General features: G+C 38.7%; 1 protein-coding gene across 4 annotated transcripts in view; it reads left to right on the top strand.

Annotated features, from left to right (window-relative positions):
* The window catches only part of NELL1 (neural EGFL like 1), a 283,549-nt gene that overhangs the window by 17,420 nt on the left and 243,380 nt on the right, over nt 1-22,749 (top strand). For all 4 annotated transcript variants that reach the window (XM_090140192.1, XM_090140191.1, XM_031607324.2 and 1 more), the window contains exons 3-4: nt 4,859-5,009; nt 20,005-20,175. In XM_090140192.1, the coding sequence (XP_089996318.1) occupies nt 4,859-5,009; nt 20,005-20,175 (322 nt within the window). The remainder of the gene's footprint in view (nt 1-4,858; nt 5,010-20,004; nt 20,176-22,749) is intronic.

Here is a 22,749-nt window from a genome sequence, read left to right as displayed (position 1 = left end):
ACCTAGTTTGTAAACTAGTTGATAAACAGACATCGGAATGACAGTGATATCTGAATGTTTACTGCCAGGATAGTTTTGCATGGAGCAAAGGAAGAGTTTACATTGCATTATACTATTTTTCCACCTCTAGCAGAACCGCCTTTGCTGTATAGTCATGGTACCTTTGTAACATTAGCTATTCACCCTGATAATTGCTCCTTCCTCTAATTTAATGAAAACCCATTAAGCTGAAAGAATAATTAAAATGAGACATCATCTCTGTAGGAGGTTTGCATATTAAAATTGCCAAGCATTTCACTGCAGATGGATCTTATTCTTGAGGAACGTTGTTTGAAGCAACATGTAAAAAGTGATTTATAGTGAATAATCATAATTTAGAAATCTGTGCTGTTAAATGTGATTTCCTACTGTTTATTACCAACTCTGAGTGGAGCTAGCAAGGCAAGGGCGAATAAAGCAATTAGAATGTCTTTTTTTGTGCTGGTGAGAATACCTAGCAGCAGAGGTGTACTCGTGGAAAAGCATCATGTCTTCTGTGAGCCTATTTGGTAGCAGCTAAAGGGGAAGGGAGAAGTTCTGTCACCCTCTAAGTAATGGGCTAAGTAATGGTTGTAGAGGAGTGGGAGCAGGTGGGCAGCAGGGGCATCTGACACTGGTTTGATAGATAGCATGTGGGACCAATGTGGAGAAAGGAATCTATGCTTTGGTGAATGCTTGCCTTCACTGAGAAGGGTTTTGTGGCACTGTCTTCTGTTTCCATCCCAGGCAACTTCTGGACGCTGCCACTTCTACTCTTGGTTCCATTTTGAAAAGCTGCCGTCTTAAATAACTTACTCAGCACTCCATTTTTATTTGTGTTTTCCTCGATGGAGAGATTTAGGTCTTATTGGATTTTGCCCGTAGCAACGTAAAAGCCAGTGTGCTGCAACGTTCGATTCTTTAATTGCTGTCACTGAGATCCAGATTTTCTCTTGTTGTAGGATTAATTTCTATGTGCTTGTCTGGTGTGATTGTGCAAAGGATGTCCTGAAAGCACGTTTAAACAAATAGTTTTGCAGTGATTGAGGTTACCAATAAAGCTGCATGCTCTGCATTCCCTGCTGAAATAAAAAAAGTAAAACAAAGAAGTAGTAAAGCAAGGTAGTTAATGACAAACTGTATCTTGTTACAGAAGACCTGGCTTGATTTAGACCTGCATTTTTAGTGATTTTTTTTCTAATGGAAGCATTTAGTGAAGAATAAAGATTTCCCAGATGGATTGGGATTCATCTTGTAAGACCAGTTGTGTGATTTTTTTTCAAGGCTTTGAACTCCAGTCCAGTCATGTAATTCCCTTCCCTTTCATACCTTGGGTTATTGACACTGAGAACTTTGCCTTTTTAATGTGGAGATATCTTGTGTTTCGCTGTCTGTCTGAAGGAAGTAAGTTCACTTAATGCTCTGAGATGATTTGTATCTCTTGTACTTGTTGTACTTTCAGACAGTGGGTTTTTTCTTTTAGAAGCATTCTAGTATATTTAAAAAGCCCTCCAGATAGTCAGTGTTTCACATTAAGAAAATATCACATAGAAGGGCATATGAAAGTTGTATCTGCATTTATTTATTTAATTTATTGCTGAGATTGCATTATCATTCAGGCATGAAGTGATTTTTCACTGAAGATTACTGTATATAAGCCTATATCGTTCTATATTATGTAGGAAATATGGCATTTCATTACAAGCAGGCAGTAATTTTTATAGAGAGTGTAAAATATATTTTCCCTCTGGACACCTGTAGTGAGGGGGTGTATGTATGTATTCTCAGGGTGTTTTTTCTTTTTTTTTTTTTTTGAGTGAAAATCAGCTTGTAAATAGAAAGCTCTTGCTTTAAGTACTCCCAATTCATTAGTATGGTACTTCCTGCAGAAGTGATGCAAAACATGAATTGATGACATACCTAGAGATTATGTAGCCCCGCTGTGTTGTCTTTGAGGCCCTGTGTGCCTCCTTGCTGTGATCCCTCAGGAGACTTGTGATCTTTGGAACAGCATGCTGCCTGCACCCTGCCTTACAGATGTGAACTCCTGGATCCTGTGAGCCTTCAGGAACTCCTCTGCTCCCAGGTCCAGTTGCAGCCTATTGGCTATTTCACCTGCTATTTCACCTGCTATTTCACCTGCTATCTCACTGCTGGGAAACCCCCCCCTCTCTACTCCTTGTTATTTTCCTGCCTGTAGATGTTTCTACATCTGCAGGTTTGTCTTTGGTTATGCAGTGGTAGGATGCTCCTGTGCATTGGTACCTCCTTGGTCTGGTAATGAGCAGATTTACACCAAACAAGCAGCCCCATCCTTAGAAGTGTGTTGATTTTTTTTTTTTTTTTTAAAGCTAAATAACTTCATTGTTATGGGTTACTTTAGAACAGGGTTGCAAAACAGCACCTGAATAATGTTTGTTATCAAGCAGTTTGTACCCATGTTTTTGGAATTTCAGGATGTTATATCTAGGGCAAGTACTGCTTTTAATCAATGGAGTTAATGTGACGTGCTGTACGTGTTGTTAGTGTATTTGTGACTAAGTACTGGCCTAGAATAAAACATGATATTTCCAAGCACATTTCTAACTGGAGTAGTCAGTTCACTGATTATTCACTGATGAATCTGACTAAGGAGCCCAGTATTTGTATAAAATTTGGTGCATAAATGGGGGGATGTAGCTTTATATCCGGGACCATCTATAATGAGAATGTGTTGGGTTTTGCATGACTTGATTGAAATTTTTGCATGGGTTCCACTGACAGCACTGTCTATGCTTTCACTTAACAAAATTCTTGTGAGCTTCAAATAAGCAATATATTATTTCTGATGAGTGTAGCACCTTTAACAACACAATTGCGAGATACGAGGGTTCTTAAGCTTCAAAACAAGATAGCTGTCTTTAGCTGTCACCATTTGGAAATTTTATCTATGAACAGTACTTGTGCTTTGGTACTTGGTACCGATGGATTTTCTGTCAGTGTAGTAGGTCAGAAACCGACTGTGTGTTTTAAATTGGCAGTCATTAAAAGTGAAAAGTGCATTAAGTTAGTGTAGTAGAGGATACATTTAGTAGTTGGGTGTAATATTGGAGAGCTTCCTGGTATATGGAATACTTAGTGTTGTGTCTCCTGTGTCAGCTGCTTCAAAGAAGGCCAGTAGTATTTATGGCCAGGAATAACATTTGCTTGGTAAGCTCTGCGAGTGTAATGATAGACATAATGAAATCTTGTAGGTAAACACAAAACCTGCTCCTCTTCTGTGCTGTATGCTTTCTTCATTTCTACAGCCAACATAAAGGGGAAACTACTTCTGTTCTTTGAAGCTTTGTTCTCTTCTGATGGAAGTGGTATTAGACAGACAAATAGGAGCTGTAAGGGGGATCTTATATTTATTTATCGGGTGAATTTGAGACTGGCAAAGATTTTTAAGTGATGAATTGTGATTTTTGATGTCTAATTTGCAGTACTTTTCAGAGGTGAGCTGTCCAAAGTGCAAGTCTGTTATGCGTTCTGAGCATGGAGGCTCATTTGAAGGGCTTTAAGCTGTACAGGAAAAGTTGAGACACCCAATTATAGAGCATGCTTGAATACTTCTTCCTTAGAGTTTGGTTTCAGTCTGTGGCATTCTCTCCATAGTCAATGTTTCTGAGTTTCGGGTTGTTTTTAAGCCAGCCTCTTCTCTTTCAGTTTGCAAAGCCTCAGTTAATGATGCTTTTTCCCTCCCCTCCCCTGCAGTGTGAAATTCTGAATTGTAAATCTCATCACTCCTTTGTGTATTACAGCACTCATGCTGGGCCAGATTCTCAAGATTCAATAGAGTTATATGGTTTTCTACCAGCTGAGAATTTGTGTTGGCATTTTTGGCTTCAAATAAATCTTTTCTAAAGGAAGCTTGCTAGGCTTCTAATTGGTTGTGACACCCAGGAACTGCAAGCAGCATAGGTCTCGTGAATGTGTGACAAAGGCCCAGCATGAGTAACATGACAAGGGGTGGGAAGGTGAAATGCCATGATTTTTCCGTTTTGTCATTTAATCATCTTTGGGAGTGATGATATAGTGTGAATAAAAGGATGAAATAAAAATGAATGTGTTGGGAGATGGTGTATTTGAATCTTTGAAGATGAAATAGGAGAAGGTGTGCTGCTGCTTGGACGTGGACAGATTAGTCCTGTCTGAGACTGAAATATTTCTGGATCTGCCTGGTCACACCACAGTTTTAATAAATATTGCATGAGCTGTCACACTTTGCTTGCTTAAACTGAGAAATCCCTGAAACTATAGCATACTGCAAGCATGTCTTGTATTTATTTATTGGGCAGAAGCACAACCATATAGCATTATTAGCAATAATACATTTCTGCCTTAAACAGTGCAAGGACAGGTTCCCTCTGATGTACGATGAAAAGACAGTAACGGAGCTGATGGTAAAAGCTGAAATTAGAGCTTGGTGAATTGTGTTGGGAGAGGCAGTGCTTGAGATTTCTCTGAATTTAGGAGCCTATTTATCTGACTGCAGCACACCTTATTTACAGCAATTTAATCTGGTCACAGCAGACACAAATGGCTTGGCATCCCATTAAAAATTGTCAGAAAATCAGTAGCTGACCACTTGTGAACTTGCTGAAGTGTCAAGCAGGCATGCTGACAAAGTGCCATTTGTTTGGGCTTTTTTTTCACTGAAGAAATGCAATGGTAGCGTGTGGTAGATGTCTCTTGAAAATGAAAAATATAAATGGCAAAATGAAAAATGTAATCTGAATCTTTGATTTAGCATTTTTACTGGACCATTGTTCCTCTCCCTCCCACTCCCCCCCCTTTTTTTCTTAAATAAAATCCTTAGATGTAGAAAGAGAAATCCATGCAGCGCCCCATGTGAGTGAGAAGTTGGTTCAGCTCTTTCGGAATAAAAGTGAGTTCACATTTCTGGCGACCCTTCAACAGAAGGCATCGACTTCAGGAGTTATACTGTCCATCCGGGACTTAGAGCACAGGTAAGAGAAAATTTTCTTTCTTGTACTTGTAGTGACATAAAAAGTACTGAGTGTTTGGTGGCCCATTGTGACAATGTGATGAAATGGTAGATATAAAATCTGACATGTAAGTTAAAGCCTCTTGACTTAGGTTGCAATAGCTGCTACTTGCTGTTTTTTATTTAAATAGGAGGTGTGCATTATTTACACGTCCTGGTCCATAAAGTGACTCAACTTAAGAAACAGAAGATAAAAACTAATAAGGTGTAGACAAAATGTATTTTGGAAATTGTAAAGCAGTTTCTGCTATTAGTTTATCATGTGCACTTGGAGTTTGCTTTTTCAGGGAAGTTAAACTCCATCTCATGTTTTCTGCTTCACTATGTTTTAAAATATCTTAATGTGCTTGCTTTTTCAAGATTCAGCAGTTAAGCTGTTCTTCAAACGTGTGCTTCCATCTGGCATAGCGTTTTTTTTTTTTTTTTTTCCTGGCATAAATACATTATATTCTTATTGTGTGCATTTCTTTTCTTGTTGTCAGTGTAGGAGGTAATGAAGAGGTCTCTTTCATTAGCTGTTACAGTAGCAAATAGCAGTTTCTGTAAAAACAGCTAAAAAAAGCACTTTGTGGTATAAAGAGTATTGATTTCAATGATGTTTTGATGTTGTAAAGGGTGTATTGTGTCACAAAGTGTCTTGAAAACTTGAACTATTTGTAACTTAAAAATAAGTATATATAACTCTTGGGCTTGAAGGATCTCTGCATCTGGTTTGACCTTCTGTTGTAATACAAGAAACACCATGTTTTTTGCTTACTTCTGTTTCAAGTTCAATTTGCAATGTTTCTAAGTTCCTGTTGGAATTTAATTTTGCTAATCGTGTATATGGTATGGAATTACCAGCCCCATTTGTTACCTTTTGTTGAGGCAGTCTATGGAGGAGATGGCAGTGACTTTTTCTGACGAAATGATCAGTGATGGCTTTTTCCTTGTTTAGCAGCAGATATCTGAACAAGGATAACTAAGAGAAGGACTCTAATTCTTTGTTATTCATCATAATACTTTTCCATCACTTCAGCTTTCATATTAATTTCTTACTTCATTCCTGCTTTCATTTTTGGGGCTGTTCTCTCTCTTATAAGAACACTTTGCTACACAAAAATCCATCTGTCTCTTCCTTTTTACCTCCTCTCACCCCATCCTTCCTTTTTGTCATTACTTTTTATTTCTTCCAAGCTTTTCCAGGTGATTGTAGCTCTCTGAAGTCATGGTTAACAAGATCAGCTTGCCATTGTTATGGGATTTTTTTTCTTATTTGAGAGAGAGGACGTTGAGGACAGACATTGACACAGGAACACCATCATGTTTAGGGACACATGCACGTACTCAGCAATTCAAGGTCAAACCAGACAGGCAGCAATAATTATACAATGCAAGGCACATGGGTTTTTTGATATGGCCTCTACTGAATCTAACTACTAACTTCTCTATCTTGGTGGTCAGAGACAGCATCTGGTTAGAAGATGTACTATGCAGGAGTAATCTTGATTGAATAAAATGTACTGCTGCTGTCCTTGGCCCTGAGGTTATCTCCAGTATTCTGAGTTAATATTGGTTTAAAACATTGTGTAGTTAGAGGATTGGATGCTATCCTCACTTAAATCTTTGTACTTCCATCCAATAGCCAAAGTAGTTTCAGTCTGCCTAATTCTATATAATAGCCAAAACAGACATGTATGGGTTATTAGTGGCTGCTGCTACATTCTGTAAGTCAGATGGATTACTGCAATTATTTGTCTTTTCCAGATGTAGTGTGTATCTGTTAAAATGGATTGTTTCTTTTCCTAATGTCTTAAGTTGCTACTTGGACCTTGAGAAGGATAATGCTTTAAAACCCTTAGGTCTGTGATGACAGTAATGAATAACAAGGATGAGAGTTGAACAAATATTTTGTAACACTGGTGCGTGGCTGAAGAGTATGGTGGTTAGATAATAATTAGTGAAATAGCAGAATGTTCTTTTTGTTGTTGTTGAATGTTATACCAGCAGCTCAGGTTGCTATGTCTTAGCCTGACTTGTGAACCTAAATGTGCCACAGGTCCTTGACATACCAGTAAGCCCTTGTAAATACTTTTGCTCCTAACAAGCTTTTGGTAATTAATATGGTTGTATTCTGTCTCTTATTTTGTTAAGCTATTTTCAACTTTCACATGTCTGTGAAAACACACACTACAAAGAGATTAGTAAGAATCTTACACTAGATTTCAGAGTGATTAAGACCTGTGAGAACAAGTATTAGGGGTACCTTATTACCTAACCACTATGGTTTTTAACTATAGATAAGTCAAGAAATCTTCCCTTACATAAAAAATAGGAAATACTTATGGCGTAGTGGTTTTTGACTTGCCAGCATACCAAAATTTGCAAAACTGAAAACCTGAGACTTGAGAACATGCAGGTCAACAATAAAATAATAAAAGCAGCAGTTGTGTTAGTTATTGGTGGATGAGTTTGTATCTTTGTGGGAGACCTTTTGCTGCATGCTTGTTTAGTGGATGAGAAATAGATTTTATTCTAAGTTACACGTGTCAGCATAATTAGTTGAAAAGGTTGTTTTGCATAATGTCACGTAGTAGAGACAATCTCTGTAAGGTATAAGTGAAAATTTATGAAGTAGTAACGTGTTGAATGTTGTTTACATTGCCTTTCTCTAGCATGTATTTGCTGGGGTTTATTATTCATTAATAACATGGAACTCTGAAACCAAGGTTTCCTATGACTAAGACTATGATGTCTTAGGAATATGTAGGTAAATGGATCTTAAATCTTAATGAATAAACAGAAATTGAATATGAAAGGTATTAAACTAGTATGAATACAACATTTCCTTAAGTCAGTTGTTCATGAATGCTGTTTTGTTATACTAAATGGGTATCTCACAGCATTTAGAGATTAGTCATTAATTTATATCATAATTTGATGTACAGGATTTATATTGCAGAGATGATAAATGAGTCTTTGTTAATATTTTATCTTGTTGAATCAACTTGATGATAAAGATTCTGTTTTCATGATCCAAATGTATTAATATACAGCTTGGAAAATTGAAAAATTAATTAACACAGATTATGTCTAATTGAACAGTCTGGTATGTGCAGACTATGTGCCAGTTATCTGGAATACAAAGGTGAATCTGCAGACTATATTTTTTCTGAAGTTTAGAGGACAAAATACAATGAAGGATGGATGAACATGTAACTTGTGGATGCAGAGATGCAGAAACTATTTTCTTTGTCGGAGAATTATGCTAACCCCTTCTATCTAAATGTTTGTGGGCTGTTCACAGCCTTTGAGTCTTTCAGCCATGAAGAAGCTTGGAAAAGGCCATCAAGGTGCTTGAAAACCCACCCATTATGAAACCTTATTTCAAAAGTGATTTAGTAGAGTTTAACACAGAGTTGTCTGTTTTTTACTTATTTTGGCCTTCTGTGATCCAAAACCCCTTAAAATAAATCAAATGGGAATCAGCATTCCTTTTTCTCTTTGCTCCTTGAGTTGGATGCATATTGATAGCTCCTTCCCAGCACCGGCAAAGATCAGCCTCTGGTGAAATCTGCCAAGGATGCTCAAATACCCAGGTTAGAGTCTGAAATATTGGCTGCCACCAAAGAAGCTGGCTATGGTTGCCTGATCCTGGAGGGTGCTATTTATAAAAACAAAACAAAAAAAAACCTCACAGCTGTAAGACTATTTTCTCTTGATGTGAAAATTTTGCCCCCAAATTAGCCATAAACTTTTCCTACAGTACCATGGTATTACGACAGTGAGTGGGAAAGGCAAGCATTTATTTTCTTAGTATTTACCAAGAACATACAAAATGTAGGGTTATGTTGCTTGGAAATGATGGGTAAGACATGGTGGGTGCAGATTTCTTCTACTGGCCACATCGCTGACTCACTTATATCATTTTTCTTTGTTTATTTATTGGAACGGCCTATCCTGAATTACTACTCATATTGTAGGTCTGTTTGGTCTAAGGTATCAGAGACCATTCAGTGCAGGGAGGAACTTGAAAGGAAAAAGAGGAAACACAATCTTTGTTATGGGGAGGTTCACCATCCCTGGAGGTGTTCAAGAAAGGTGTAGTTGTAGCCTGAGGGATATAGTTAGTGGGCAAGGCGGGGAAGGGTTGACCATTGAACTCAATGACCCTAGAGGTCTTTTCCAACTTTTATGATACTATAATTTGATGATATGAGGAGGGAGCTGACAGCCACGCTGTTGTCTCCTCATGATGTAGGAGGTAACAAACTCGACTCAAGTTTTCTCACTTTTCATTGTGTGAAATTCCCTTTGATCTTTTGAAAGTAACTTGTTGGTTATTTACTTGTTCTGTAACAAGCTGTCCTCCAAAGAAAGATTTTCTTGATAATTATTGGTTTTAGTTTTTGTTGACAGTGGAGAAATTAGACATGGTAATGCAGAATGAGTGAAAATGAACTAGTAAACAGAGGAACTGTTATCTAGAAATTACTTATAAGAAATGAAATAAAACCTATTGACCTTCTCTTCGAGATCTCATCCTATGCATTTTTCAAGGTCACTGAACCTTGAGCAGTACTTAGTCTTTTTCTGTTTCCTCCCTCCTGTCTTCCCAAAGAAGTTATTGTTGTGTTTGCTGCTGTTTGCTAAAGAAGCACTAAGGAAAAAAAAACCAAACACAATTGCTTTGTTGTTCTATTTTTTGTGTGTGTCCTGGGTCTGTCTTCCGTGCTTCGTGCTTATTAATGCTAACTTTCTATCCATGTGTTGTTGTTCTTTCTGAAGAGTATTTGGAAGGAAGATCCCCTTTGATAGAGCTAGAAGGAGATGAAATTCATGTTTCTAGGATTGTCTTACAGGAAGCACTAAAAGCTTTTTTTAGATTTTTAAAATGCATTTATTCTTTTAACATTTAGCACTAACCTAGGACTGGTCTAGGACCAGTCCTTCAGAAACTTTGTCATGCTGGGTAGTTGGAAGTTTGCAAGTTAATTGCGCTGCCGTGGTAGGTTTATTGAGTAGAGAGCTTGGCTCTTCACTCTGCAACAGCAACCTGTATTAGTAGAGATGTTAGGCTGGTAGTGAAAGATTTTTATAATTAGTGAATCAGATCTGGATGGGATGGGGAGAGGGGACCTGGCTGAAACTCTCTAGTAAGTTGAATACTTCCCCAGGCTACACCACAAACAGCTTCTGAGACTGTTGAGGAGCAGATAGAAAGCTGTACGTTCACATTTAACAATTGGAATATGTTATGGAGATACAGTGTTTGGTACTTAGCAGGTACCAAGCTAATTGAAGGACGCACTGAAATGATCTAATGAAAAGGAGCATGTGCAAGTGCCTTCTGGCCGTAGTTACAAACCTGGAGGTTTTAGCCCAGGCTGCATTTTAGATGATTCACAGCAAGATGTGTATAGGTGCAGTGGTTTCTGAGATACCCAGTATTTTAAACAAAAGGCAGGAAAAACCCTGCAAATGTATCCACTATCCTTTTTCTTTTAGGGTAAAGGTAATGTCTTCAATTAATATTTGTATGTAGAATTGCTAAACTGGCAAGCTGTTTAGAGAGTGTAAAGATGCAGCCTTACTTCTGTCCCTCTGCACCACATAGTGTGAAATGAGAAGCATCTAGACACCTTTTCTCCCCCCTTGCCCCTCTGCCTCCTGCATGTCTAAAACCTTTTGGAAAAACATACAAGTGGAAATAGAGTTATGCTCTCCTGCTTCTAACTTTTTGATTCAGATATGCAAAAGACAAAAACAAAGCAGGAGTGTTATATTCCATATATCTCCCACTGATTTAAATGTTGTGAAAAAGGAGTTACTGGTCGAGGAGCTATCTTCCATCTTGTGGCTCCCTGCTGAGAAGCAGCTGTTTTGTGTACACTAGGCTGGCTTTAAAGCATTAACATGCTGCTGATAACCAGCTGTTGAAACACACTGATTGGACCTTGTTGGCAGTTGGAGCAGAATGGCTGATAGTTTGAACTCTTTAAAACTGAGTTTGGACAGTGCAGAAATATTGTGGTCAACCAGGAGCAGAATGTGTGGGGTTCCCCAGGAGTCTTCTCCAACATACTGTGTTATTTTGTTGGCTTGTTTTATGGTTCTTAGATATAGGCAAAGTGCTGAAATGTCTCTCTTTAGGCTGAAGTCAACTTTCTGCAAACTGTCCTTTCAATTTTGGTTGCTTGTTAACACAGTAATGCTTCTATGAGGGGCTTAGATGCTCACAACTTTTTATTCATAGGTGGTCATTTTCTTAGTTGGACATTAGGCGAGGTGATGCCTGATGTTTATTTTTACTTCATTTGTTTAGTTTGCAGTTTAGTAAAGATGTCTGTGTGCTTTGCCCTAAGTGCTGTCCTATGAGAAGGAAGAGGGGCACAGTGCCTACCCTACGGGCTCCCAGCTGAGGGAGGCTGCTGCTGACAGTGGGGAGGAGAGGAGGGCAAGGAGGAAGTGTGCAGTGCAGGTAGAGACTGAGGGGACATCTGGAGAGGAGCAGAGAGCAGACACGTGGCTGGGCCTTGATGGAGGGAGTGGCAAGGGAGACTTTTGCAGGATCTGGCAGAAATGTATGGAATTGGTCATAACTCAAGAAATCACTGAAAAACTGCTGGCTTGGAGGGCAAGGTCAGAGGGAAAACAGGACACAGGGTAATTTGTTTTTGGATATCATGCTTTGGCTCTCAGGTGGCAGTTCTCATTTTGTTAAAAGGCCACGTTATTCTCTTTCATTTTATTAAAATCAGGTATTTTATAGGCTGAATTTGGGGAATCTGCTGAGCAGCAGTGATGAGTATGAGGGAAGGTGTGGGACTGGACAGGATTATGCTCTGCACTGGTTATAGCTGTGCTGAGGGCTCTCTGGTTGCTCCAATGGCTCCTCTTTTTCCATGATGATCCCTCAGCTAATGCTGCCTCAACGTCCTGTGTCTAACTTCAGAAAAATTGTCAGGTCCTTTAGAAAATCTTTAGATAAAAATACTCATGGACTGCAGATGATCCACTGAAACACTGGGGAAGGTAACCCTTGTTTGAGGCACTTTTAGCGATGAGCTCTTTGAGGAGCACTTGAGTAATCCAGAGTGCAACTGTGGATTGTGTTCCTTGCAATAGATACAGCAATTGTATGAGTGCAGGATGATTCACTTTTGGAGTGGTGGTGATATGTGAATGATTCCTTTTTTTTCCCCTTTTCTTTAGGTTACATTTCTATCAGATTAGTTCCTCAGATTGACATGGCTTGTTGTAATCAAAAGGCTGTCAGATGCAAAGGATAAGGTTGGAATGAGCACGCAGCAGAATGAGACTAGCCCTTTCAGGAAAGGAGTGCTAAGCTGCATTCATCCTTTTCTGTAAGATCAGCGTCTGCTTTTTGTAAGGTGACATAATCAAAATTTGTCCCATTACTTGGCTGGATAGATTGGCTTCTTGCATAAGTTTGGTCTGGCAGATGTCCCAATTATTGCAGCTGTGTGCATTTTAGAGGAAGCATCTGAAAGGCTGTGTCATCACCTTTCTTCAAATAATGGACTCTCTTCTAGGCTCCCTATGCGCAGGGATGCTGCATGTCTTTTTTCAGACAGGTGGGGTAGCATCTACGGTGAAGACATGTTTAGACATATGAAATGGAAACAGAAACACTTAATAAGCTCAGCCATTACAACACATGACCATGAAAATAAGTAGTTGCTTGGTACCAGCTCTGACTCAAGCTGTATTAGCCAGCAGGCAGATGGTGGGGTCATGTTTTTTTCCTTATATGATCAAGGAAGAAAATGAATTTGTATTTGGATGACCTTTGCCTTGTTGCAGGTACACAAATGCATACTTTGAGCATCATCAGTGCTTTAGAGCCTTGCAGCTTGTAGACCCAGTTGCCTCATGGAAGGTTTGTAGAACAGAAGGTAAATCTTTATCATAGAAAATGTCACGTGTATGATTACTGTGTACAGTCAACAAATATACAATTAGTAGAATGGCGTGGTTAGGCTGGTATTTTACAGGTTGTGTAACTAGAAGGATTATCACAGTGAAAAGGGATAATCAAAAATAAATGAAAATGCTCAGTTTTCCTGGGCTCGCAGAAAAACTCCAAAGGGAGCAATCTCCAGAAAGAGATCCTTCCTTAGTGGCAGTCAGTCCTTAAATGGGGTCTGAGAGGTACAGCCAGGCTCCACCCCTTCTGGTCACACAGCTGAATTGCCTTCACCTGTGCTTCCAGGGCTGACTCAGTGCTTGCCTCAGGTGATCAATCAGAAGTTCAGGCTGTGATTCAACGATTCCCATACAATTGTTAGGTGTTTCAAGGTTGGCTGGTATAGGCTTAGATAGGCATTGTCCTTGGAGTTGTGAGAACAGAAAAAAGAAAGATGTTAATTGCCTAGGTTTTGTTCCTTTTATTTGAAGTGAAAGGTGTTTAAAGAAATTATTCTTAGGTAGCCAACAGCACACAAATTGAACTTCTGGGCTCTTACTTTGAGGATTTGAAAGAGTTTAGTATTTTAAGTTTTGGCTTGTTTTGGATTTGTTTGTATGGGAGTAATACTTTGGAGTCGTAGATTATCAGAGTGAAACATTTGGGATTCAGCTTTTGCATTTGCTTTCGTAGAAAGCTAATCTGATTTTTTTTTTTTTTTTCAGCAAGATACATTCAGTGTTACAGATGATCCTTCTTCTATTCACTGTACCTTTTGTGCTACCAGATGTCAGTCTGATTTTGCTCAGAGCCTTTGATATTAGTACATAATCTCTACAATAGCATTGAGTCTTTAATGCCACGTAAGTGAAGATTTGCTATGTATGGTTTTGTGCAGCCTCTTAATCTGTCCACATTTAAACTAGCTGCAAAAAGTAGCTCTGTATGGTTTGTAAGTATGTTCTTGTGGCAGAGAGCTGGATCTGCACATTTGAGTGTGTCAGGCACTAGTTTTTGAAGAAATGCTCTTACAGTGTTTCAGAACTTGGTAGCTTTATCCTGTCACTTTCTCATAACTAGGGATATAAGAATAGCGCCTGTGGAAGCAGCTGAGATATTTAACTTGACAGTTGTAACTTGTTCTAGTTTTGCATTCTTACAGAACTCTGGTAACAACTGCAAGGTGTTTACTTTGTTTTGAAGTCAGGTGCCTCTTGTTTCAGAGGCATCTCTTTTGTTCCATATGGCTTCCTGGCTTGACTGTGGTGATGGTTATGGGTACAGACCTACTAACTCAGCTGCAGAATTTAGCAGTGTTCCCAATGTATTCTCACTGCCTGACTTACTTTCCATCAGGAGAGCATTGGAACACGGTCTCAGTTTCTTTTTTGCTGTTGTCCGGGCTGAACCACTTGGCAGAACCAAAATAACAATATGCTCAGTCAACAGCAAGGAACAGCATTAGGCTGAAAGCGTAATGATCTGTGATTTGTCACGGAATGTCTGCAGATTGAAAGCCCTGCAATCTGCATGGTAATGGACTCAGGTGCCATGGCTGTTTCTGAATGCATCCAGAAATGTTTCTGAAGTAGTTTTTTTATTAACATCCTTAAATGTTCTGATATTCTGCTTGGCATGATGCTATTAAATGAAAAGTCTATCTGTAAACATGTGCAAAGAGACAAAGTGGTGTAGAAGCTTTCTGAATTTCTAGTTAATAACATCCAATGATCATAGAACTTCCCTTGAATTTGTTTTGCTATTTAAAAACAAAAACAAATGCCTTGACTAGGCTGTTAACTGTCCAGAATCTTCTGCTGAATGACCTCACTGAACAAGTCTAATTCTTATTATTGCAATTATTTTTTCACTAGTTGAGAGATCTGGTGTTGTGGTGTTTCTGCAGGTTGTGCATGGTGAACAGTGATTCTAGTCTTGTGTGATTTTTGTGACCTTAACCCACACAAAGTTGAGCAGATGCATGAGTGTTTTGACTAGATGGCAGCCCTAAGTTTGGACACATTCACAGGGATGCTCTCTGTACCTTCTGCCTTGCCCTGGGACATCTGCTCAGTAGCTCTACAAACATCTGCTGTAAGTGCTGATGCTGCTTCTCAAAAGAGGCTGTGGGACTTTGGCACTTGATCTGGGATCTGAAGTTGTACAATCAAAATGGTTACTCTGCTTTATTTATGTTTGGATGTGATAAAGGGGATGATTTTTTGAATGAAGTGCAAAATGTAGTTATGCCTAGTTCTTAGAGCTCTTATCAAAGCCCTTCATCGAGGTTGTCCTTGCCAGATGGTGCCCTGTCTTCACTGTGCAGTGTTTTAGTGTCTCATAATAGGTGTTAGCATCATCAAGATGAAAACAAAGTGCTGTACACACTGAAGATGTTCATAAGAACATTTATCCTAGAACTGTTCTGGAGGTTGTAGCTTGTGTACTTACAGTATGCTTTCAGGAACCTGAACCTTTTTCTTCTTATCTGGAAATGAAATGAACTATCATCTTTGCTGTGATGTGACAAAAATGAAAGACAAAAAAGAGTAAACATCAGTAAACTGGTCATTATCCTCTCATAACTGTGCTCTTATAGGAGGTAGATATGGGTTGCAAAAGTTGTCAGAAAGAGTTGTAAAGCATCTTATATTGATTGTGGAATATTGTAGTCCATCTGTAAAGCACATTCCATGACCTTAAAACGACTTAACTTCTTTGTGCATAGAAAAAAATCTGAATTTAGAAACACTTTTTTTGCTTTTCTCTCTTTTATACATTGAGATTTGAATGAGAGGGACTGCTGTCACATTTATTAAAACAAACAAACAAACAAAAAAAACAACAGCAACAAAAAAAAACCCACGTTTGAATTCTGTATCTGGGTAAAAATTAGTGGTAGCTTATATGCTTAGCAAATATGGAAATTCTAGCTGTGGAATAATTTCAAACAAGGTCATATAATGCTTTGTATTTATGTTCTGTGAACAGCATGCTTTTTAATACATATGTTCTGGGAACTTAATCTGTCAAAATGATCTTGTCTGTTTTAAAAGAAAAAAAAACCCCACTCATTGGAAAATGAATAAGCATCACTTTGTGCTAACAAGTTGACAAATAGGTGTCTCTGACATATCTCTTGGAAAAAGTGATGAGGAGGGCAGCAGGGGGCTAACTGTAGCAATGAGCTGACAAATGTCTGAGACCCATTCCAGTCAGACTTCACGCAGCTGTTATGCAGCAGCAGAACTGGTTGTAATACTCAGCAATCTCCCTTGGGCTACTGATATGGATCTCATGGCAAGATTGAAAGTTCACGCTTGCTGTTGATGCATTTATTCAGGCAGTACAAGTGTGGAAGGCCGGCTCATTTTTACCAGGTACTGAAATACTTTAAGGAACTCTCACTTGTTCTGTTCCTGTGTTTTCTCCTCCTCGTTAAAATATTGGGAAGAATGTATAGAAAGATGTGTGTTGGAGACCAGTTGATTTTCTTTCCTATTGCATGGAAGCTTCTGTTAATCTCCTCCCCTTGTTTACCTGTAAATTTACAGTAGACGAAAACTTGTGCAATGGCATGTGAACTCTAAGGTGAGTTGCTTTTGAAGAAGCTTTCTTCTAGAGTCTAGTTGGAGGAGGAAAGAAAAGATGTTTACAAGTTGCGTTCTTGGTAGTAAATGAACTGTACTCTGGTTGAGAGAAGACAACTGTACCTTCTGAGCTGTGAACATACCTCTGTGTATGTGATTATTTAGACAAGTTCTCTGCATTGTGCATCTTGAGGAAAATAAGAAACACACTAAAAATCCATGCAGATGTGATGGTTTAAACTGCTCTGCTGTATTTAAATACTAGAGATGTGAGCTGGGCTTAACCAGCCAGTTTCCACTGTTGGGTTTCTGTTGACTGCTGTTTGCTGATGTTTGGTGTAACTGCTTCTGATTTGCACTTGTTGAAGGGTGGTGAAAAATAAGTGCAGAATTTGTCTGCTGTCATCCTCTTTTCCAGTAACGGAAGAGGTAAAATGTGCTGTGGACAGTCCTGTGGCACTTGGCAGTGCAGCAGGTATACATATATAGTTAGCACTGTCTATTGCAGGAAGTTCTAACAAATTACTTCTGCTTCTTTTTAAAAAAAAAAAAAAGTCAGGGAACAGATGACCAGCTGTTTTCAGTTCAGAAGTAACCGTTGAAGCTAAAGCTTATCAGATGGAAGCTGTGTTGCTTTGCAATTCCTTATGCTGTTCAAATAATAGGGCATAGATGTGAGTAAGTGCGATATCTGACTGCCATTCCTAGAGCTGGAATATTGCCTTTTTCAATACCAAACAAAACACTGTATAGTCAGTGATTAGCTCCATAGCTACACGGCGTTGTGAAGATTGACTGCAGGGAGTGATGTGCTTCCCACAGCAGTAGCTTGTCCTACAATCATGTGTTGCTTAGGCTGGAAGGGGCCTTGAAAGTCATTAAACTCTGACCCCTCTGCCATGAGCAGGGCTGTCAACCTCTAGATCAGGCTTCCCAGGCTCCATTCAACTTGATCTTGAGTGCTTTCAGGGATGGGCTTTCACAGTTTCTTCAGGCAACCTGTTCTGGTCTCACTATCCTCTGAGTAAAGAATTTGTTCCTGAAATCTAAATTTCCCCTCTTTTAGTTTAAAGCTTTCCCCCCTTGTCCTATCACTATCAGACTGTGTAAAAAATTGGTCCCTCTCCTGCTTGTAAGCTCCCTTGTAAGTACTGAAAGGCTGCAATGAGGTCTCCCCAGAGCCTTGTCTTCTGCAAGCTAAGCAAGTCCAGCTTTCCTCAACCCTTCTTCATAGGAGAGGTACACCAGCCCTTTGGTCATCTTTGTGACCCTCCTCTGGACCAATTCCAACAGCTGTACATCCTTCCTGTACTGGTGGCCCCAGACCTGGACACAGTACTGCAGATGAGGCCTCACAAGGACAGTAGAGGGGGACAATCACCTTTCTCTTCTGATGCAGCCCGGGATGCAGTTGGCCTTGCTCTCAGGCTCTTCTAAGATCAACCATGTAAATATATTTATGTAAATACTTTGTGTGTGAGAAAGATGCGTTACTCTTCTTTCCTTTCTTTGGTATTTTTTGATATATTTTTCTTCCTCTCTGCTGCTTATCTGAACAAGAGTGAAAGTTTCTTTAATGACTTCCTATTGAGCTTTGACAAAAGGTGGCAATTATGAAACCTTTCAGTTCACTCATGGTACTTGCTATAGTACTTTCCTATGTCTTCTGTATGTTGACTGTTTTTTACCAAGTATTAAAATAAAATAATAAAAACTTCCGTCCCAGATTTCTTATGAGAGTTAAGGTATTTAAAGGAGATGGTAATGGTAGTTAATCAAGATTCTGCTCTTCTGTTTGAGCAGAATCCTGTTCCTTTGCCCTCCTCCTGGCTTTATATGTAGGAAGTAGGCAGTTCCTTCATAACACCAGCCTTTCTTATTTTTTTCCTCTCTGTACTCTGTCTTCTATTCATATGTATGTCTGTTTTCATTTAATTTTAGTTTTGCCTCTATCTGCTTTGCTCTTGTTATTTATTTCAGGTGACCTGATAATGTTTATGTTCTATGTGGAAAAAATCTTATCTGTCTGAACCGCAAGGCATTGTCAGTATGAAGGAGGGATGAAGTTTATTTTTGTCAAGCATTGTCTTGCTGTTCCCCTTCTCAATCTATTGTTTTCTGCTGCCTGTCTCTGTCTCTCATTTTATTTTATAAAATAAAATCTGAAAAATTGAGTTATTTGAGAGGAACTTGGTTCTGAGTTGCCGCTGCTTCACTGATAAGAATAATTCTTACATACCCCTTGTCCATGCTTGTCCACACCAGCTGATGAGGTCTGTGCACAGTCGAGATGGGTAAAGGGCTCGAGTGAAAATGGAAATTAATACCTACGTATTTATTCTTTTATCTTGGATTTTTGTTTTGCTTTATGGAAATAAACTTCATTATTTTCTGGTTGGTTGGTTGTTTTGTTCTGTTTTAACATCGCAAATCAGCATCCATCTTTCAGCTGCAGCGTTAACATTGGTATTGCCCAGTTGGGAGAACGTGATATTGCAAAGGCAGGCTGGTGTAAGGACTAGCTATAAAACCTAACATCTGTTCTTAAATGAAGTTTTTCTACTTTAAAAAGAGGTGTGTCACCATTCTATAAGGGGGCTATCATTTTACAAGAGAGCAACTTGATTTGATATGCTGTAAATACTGTGTGTGATCTGAGGTTCCAAGACGAGGTTTAATAATTTATGCTGTCAATGCGTTGCCAATGGTAAGGGCTAAATTCAGCCTAGAAGATGATCTGGCTTCTCCTGCCAGTGTGACGTCAATTAATAGCTTTACTTTGTTAACAAGACAGTACTGCCCAAAGACTATCCTCTCGTGACAACTCTGAAGGCTTTGATTGCTTATGCCAGATGTTGAGACATGTAATCTAGCCAGGAGGCTTTGTTCCCTTGTAAAGCTGAACGGTTACAGCTGTAAAAATAAAACTGAGAAAATGAATAAAGCATAATTGCATGTAGGGGAGTCCTAAAAGTAAACAATTTTTAAACTAGACTTGCAAATAGTGAATACAAATTCAGTGATTACCTGGAGCTTTCCTATCTTAATGGCTTACTGTTTGTTCATTGGTAATGATACCCATGGTTCTTTATTTTGGCATTGTCTATGAAACCTGTATTTATAGAAAATATCTTGGTGAGTAGAGTAAGGATCATTTTCTTGTTCTAGACCCTATTCTATGGATAACAAGAGGACTTCAGTTTCTAGGACAATCAAATGGTTTTGAACATGAGCTGTTTTCGTGTAAATGGCATTGCTATTTTTGTAATGTGCTGAATGTGTACTACTTGTCTCCCTACCTCTTTTTAGAAAATGAACAATTTATGCTGAGTAACATCCTCAGATGGTGACCTTCCATGTAGTGTTTGCTTAAGGAATTCTGTGAGTTAAGAAGAAAGTGACAAAAGCAATGAATAGACCAAAAATGAAACTGATTCTTTTTTATGTTTTAAATACAGCTATTTTGAACTGGAGAGCAGTGGCTTACGGGATGAGATCAGATATCACTACAGGTTTAATGGGAAGTCAAGAACAGAGGTGTTCCCATACCGCCTGGCAGATGGACAGTGGCACAGGATTGCAGTGTCACTTAGTGCATCCCACCTTCTGCTCCATGTGGACTGCAACAGGTAAGAAAATACATTGTGTTTTATTTCTTGAAAAATGCTGTCTGCTTACTGCCCAAGAATAGCATTGCAAAAGGTGATTAAAGAAAGCCCTTAATTTTAAAAGTACAGCAAACTGCAATAAAATAAGAAAAGGAAAACAAAGCATTAAGCTGAAGCAATACATTGTTAATTATGAACTAATATGGAAGTGGTTGATTGCTGACTGGGGAGTATTAAATGCACTTCTGTAGCTTAGACACTTACTGATGTTATGTTTGGCATAACATATCGTGTTTAAGTGTGATAGCTGAGTGTGCAGTCTGTTCTGTTGTGAACCGCTTCACTCAGCGTACCTGAAAACTCGAACAGAGAGATGTGTCAGAGGCTTTTTAATTTCACGTAAGCAACATACATTTTATTTTGATTTCCACCCACTGCTTCACTCGGAAACTTCTGAGAAATGTGAAAACTCCTTTTTGCACATACAGAACTGGATGCTGTTTATTTTCTGTGGAATATTCTGTCCGTCAGTTCACTTGTTTGCTGTAGAAGTTGTGAAGATTGCAGTAAGGCAGATTGTCAGGATTTCAAGGAATAAAAAAGCCACAAACCTAGATTCTCTTTGCCCCAGAATCTCGTCCACTGGGATATGACCTCACGTGATGAAGACTGGCCTTAGCTAACTTAATGATTGATAGGGAAACTCAACTCAAAATTGAGACCTTTGAAATAGTTTTTAGGAATGAGGAAAACAACCATTATATTCAGTTACTCTAGTGCTGGAATAAATATCAAAATATTTTTTTTGTCTTCAGTAAGGAGATCTGTCCAGCACATGGGTTTTGGAATTGTGGCACTTGAATGGGTGAAGTGACAGCTGATATTTATTTCTAAAGTCCTTGTTCCATTTAGGTGGACAGAAAAAAGTTACGGGACTATTGTAGGAGTAAGGGGTCGTTGGAACATCTGGAAAAGCTTTAATGTTGACTGAAGTAACTGTAAGGTACTGTTTTAGAAGAAAGCTGAAACCATTTTCTGCAACTGCATTAATTATTGACAGTAAAAACTTCATCTCAAGCAAGCTTGCTCATTAAATCCTTTTGTTTGGACCCTAAAAGCAATTATGTGCTTTTAAAGCAGTTTTAATTTCATTTAGGCATGAAATGATTGTCTTCATTTCAGTCTTTTGATTTACTTATCCAACTTTTATTTGTTCATCTGTTATTATTTCTTGGCTTACCACAGTGTACTTTTCTGTTTCTTGACATAATGGATTTTGGGACAGATTACTCATCATGTCCAATGTTTTTTTTTTTATGAATAGCAAGTGTGCTCTTGGAAGACCATCATATTTTATCACTGTCTGCCTTCTTGAATACTACATGGAAGGAAGACGATACAAAAAGCTAGTCTTGTATAGAATTCTATCTTAGAGCTGCATAGAATCATGGTTTATTTTCTTTACAGTAACAGACAGCAGTAGATAAATAAGATTATGGAATTAGGTATACTGTTATATGAGGAGATAAATGTGTATAGATGTCTCTGCTAGGTAGCCTTAAGCAGGCGTCATGCATTTATGAGTGTCCTCTAGGCTACTCCCAACACAGATCCGTACCTAAATGCTATTTGGCTACGCATTTGTGCTTGTTTATATCAACTCTTGAACAACGTGATGGGAATAGTTTTGAAAGCTTGACTTGAGGGCAGATAATAGTAGAAGTTTAAATTAAACAAGAGGGGGTTCCTGGCTCAGCTGTGATATCTCAGCTCAGTTAATTAGAGACCTTTGTGCAGGTTGGTGTTGTAGTTTGCTTTATATTTTAACCCCCTGTATCTTTGGTCTCAAAGAATGAATTTGCATCTTTTTCATCTTGGCACCAGCAATTCTGGCTGACACTACAGTAGGCGTCAGAAGATATGAAAATGATCTGCTTGGCCTATAGAAGGGCAAGTCAATGAGGGGTAATTCTGAGCTCTACCAAAACCCTGAAGCTTTCTGAATATTAGAGTTAGAAAAGCTGTAGCTTAATGTGTGTACAGAGTCCAGTATTAAAGACTGTAGGCTTTGTGTAAATGTTACCATTTTGGGCTACGGTGGTTTCACTGGCTCTTGGTAAAGTTCAGGATGCCTAATGAGAATTGATGCTTTGGCAGACTTAATGGAAAGTCACAAGGAAGGAAAATACAATTGCATTACCTGTCCCACATCCTGCAGAGGTGCACTCTTTATTATAGAGTTCACCATAACAAGAAGTTAGGTTGAAGAGTATCTGTCTAGAGAAAGAGTTCTGTGCTGTGTTTGTTTCTACTCCCCATCTCTTGTTTGTTAGTTTTTTAAGAGAAAGACAAAAGTGAAGAAGAAAATTCACCCCTTGGATTACTACTGAATTTCTTCAAGGAAGTTGCAACTTTACCGACTTTCAAATGTGTGTAAATTTGCATGGGAGCATTACTCCTTTTTAGCAACTAGAACACTGTACATTTGGTAGACTATACTTGAAGAGTGATATGAGAATGTGGTGCTCTTAAACTTCGCCTGTATGTGAGATTGCTTTGAAACTATTTGCATTGGGAGAAATATCCAGACTCCCA

This window comes from Phasianus colchicus, chromosome 5 (genome assembly GCF_987193195.1).
Source record: "Phasianus colchicus chromosome 5, bPhaCol1.hap1.1, whole genome shotgun sequence".
In the NCBI taxonomy this organism is placed as follows: Eukaryota; Metazoa; Chordata; class Aves; order Galliformes; family Phasianidae; genus Phasianus; species Phasianus colchicus.
This window is presented reverse-complemented; position numbering and strand designations above follow the sequence as displayed.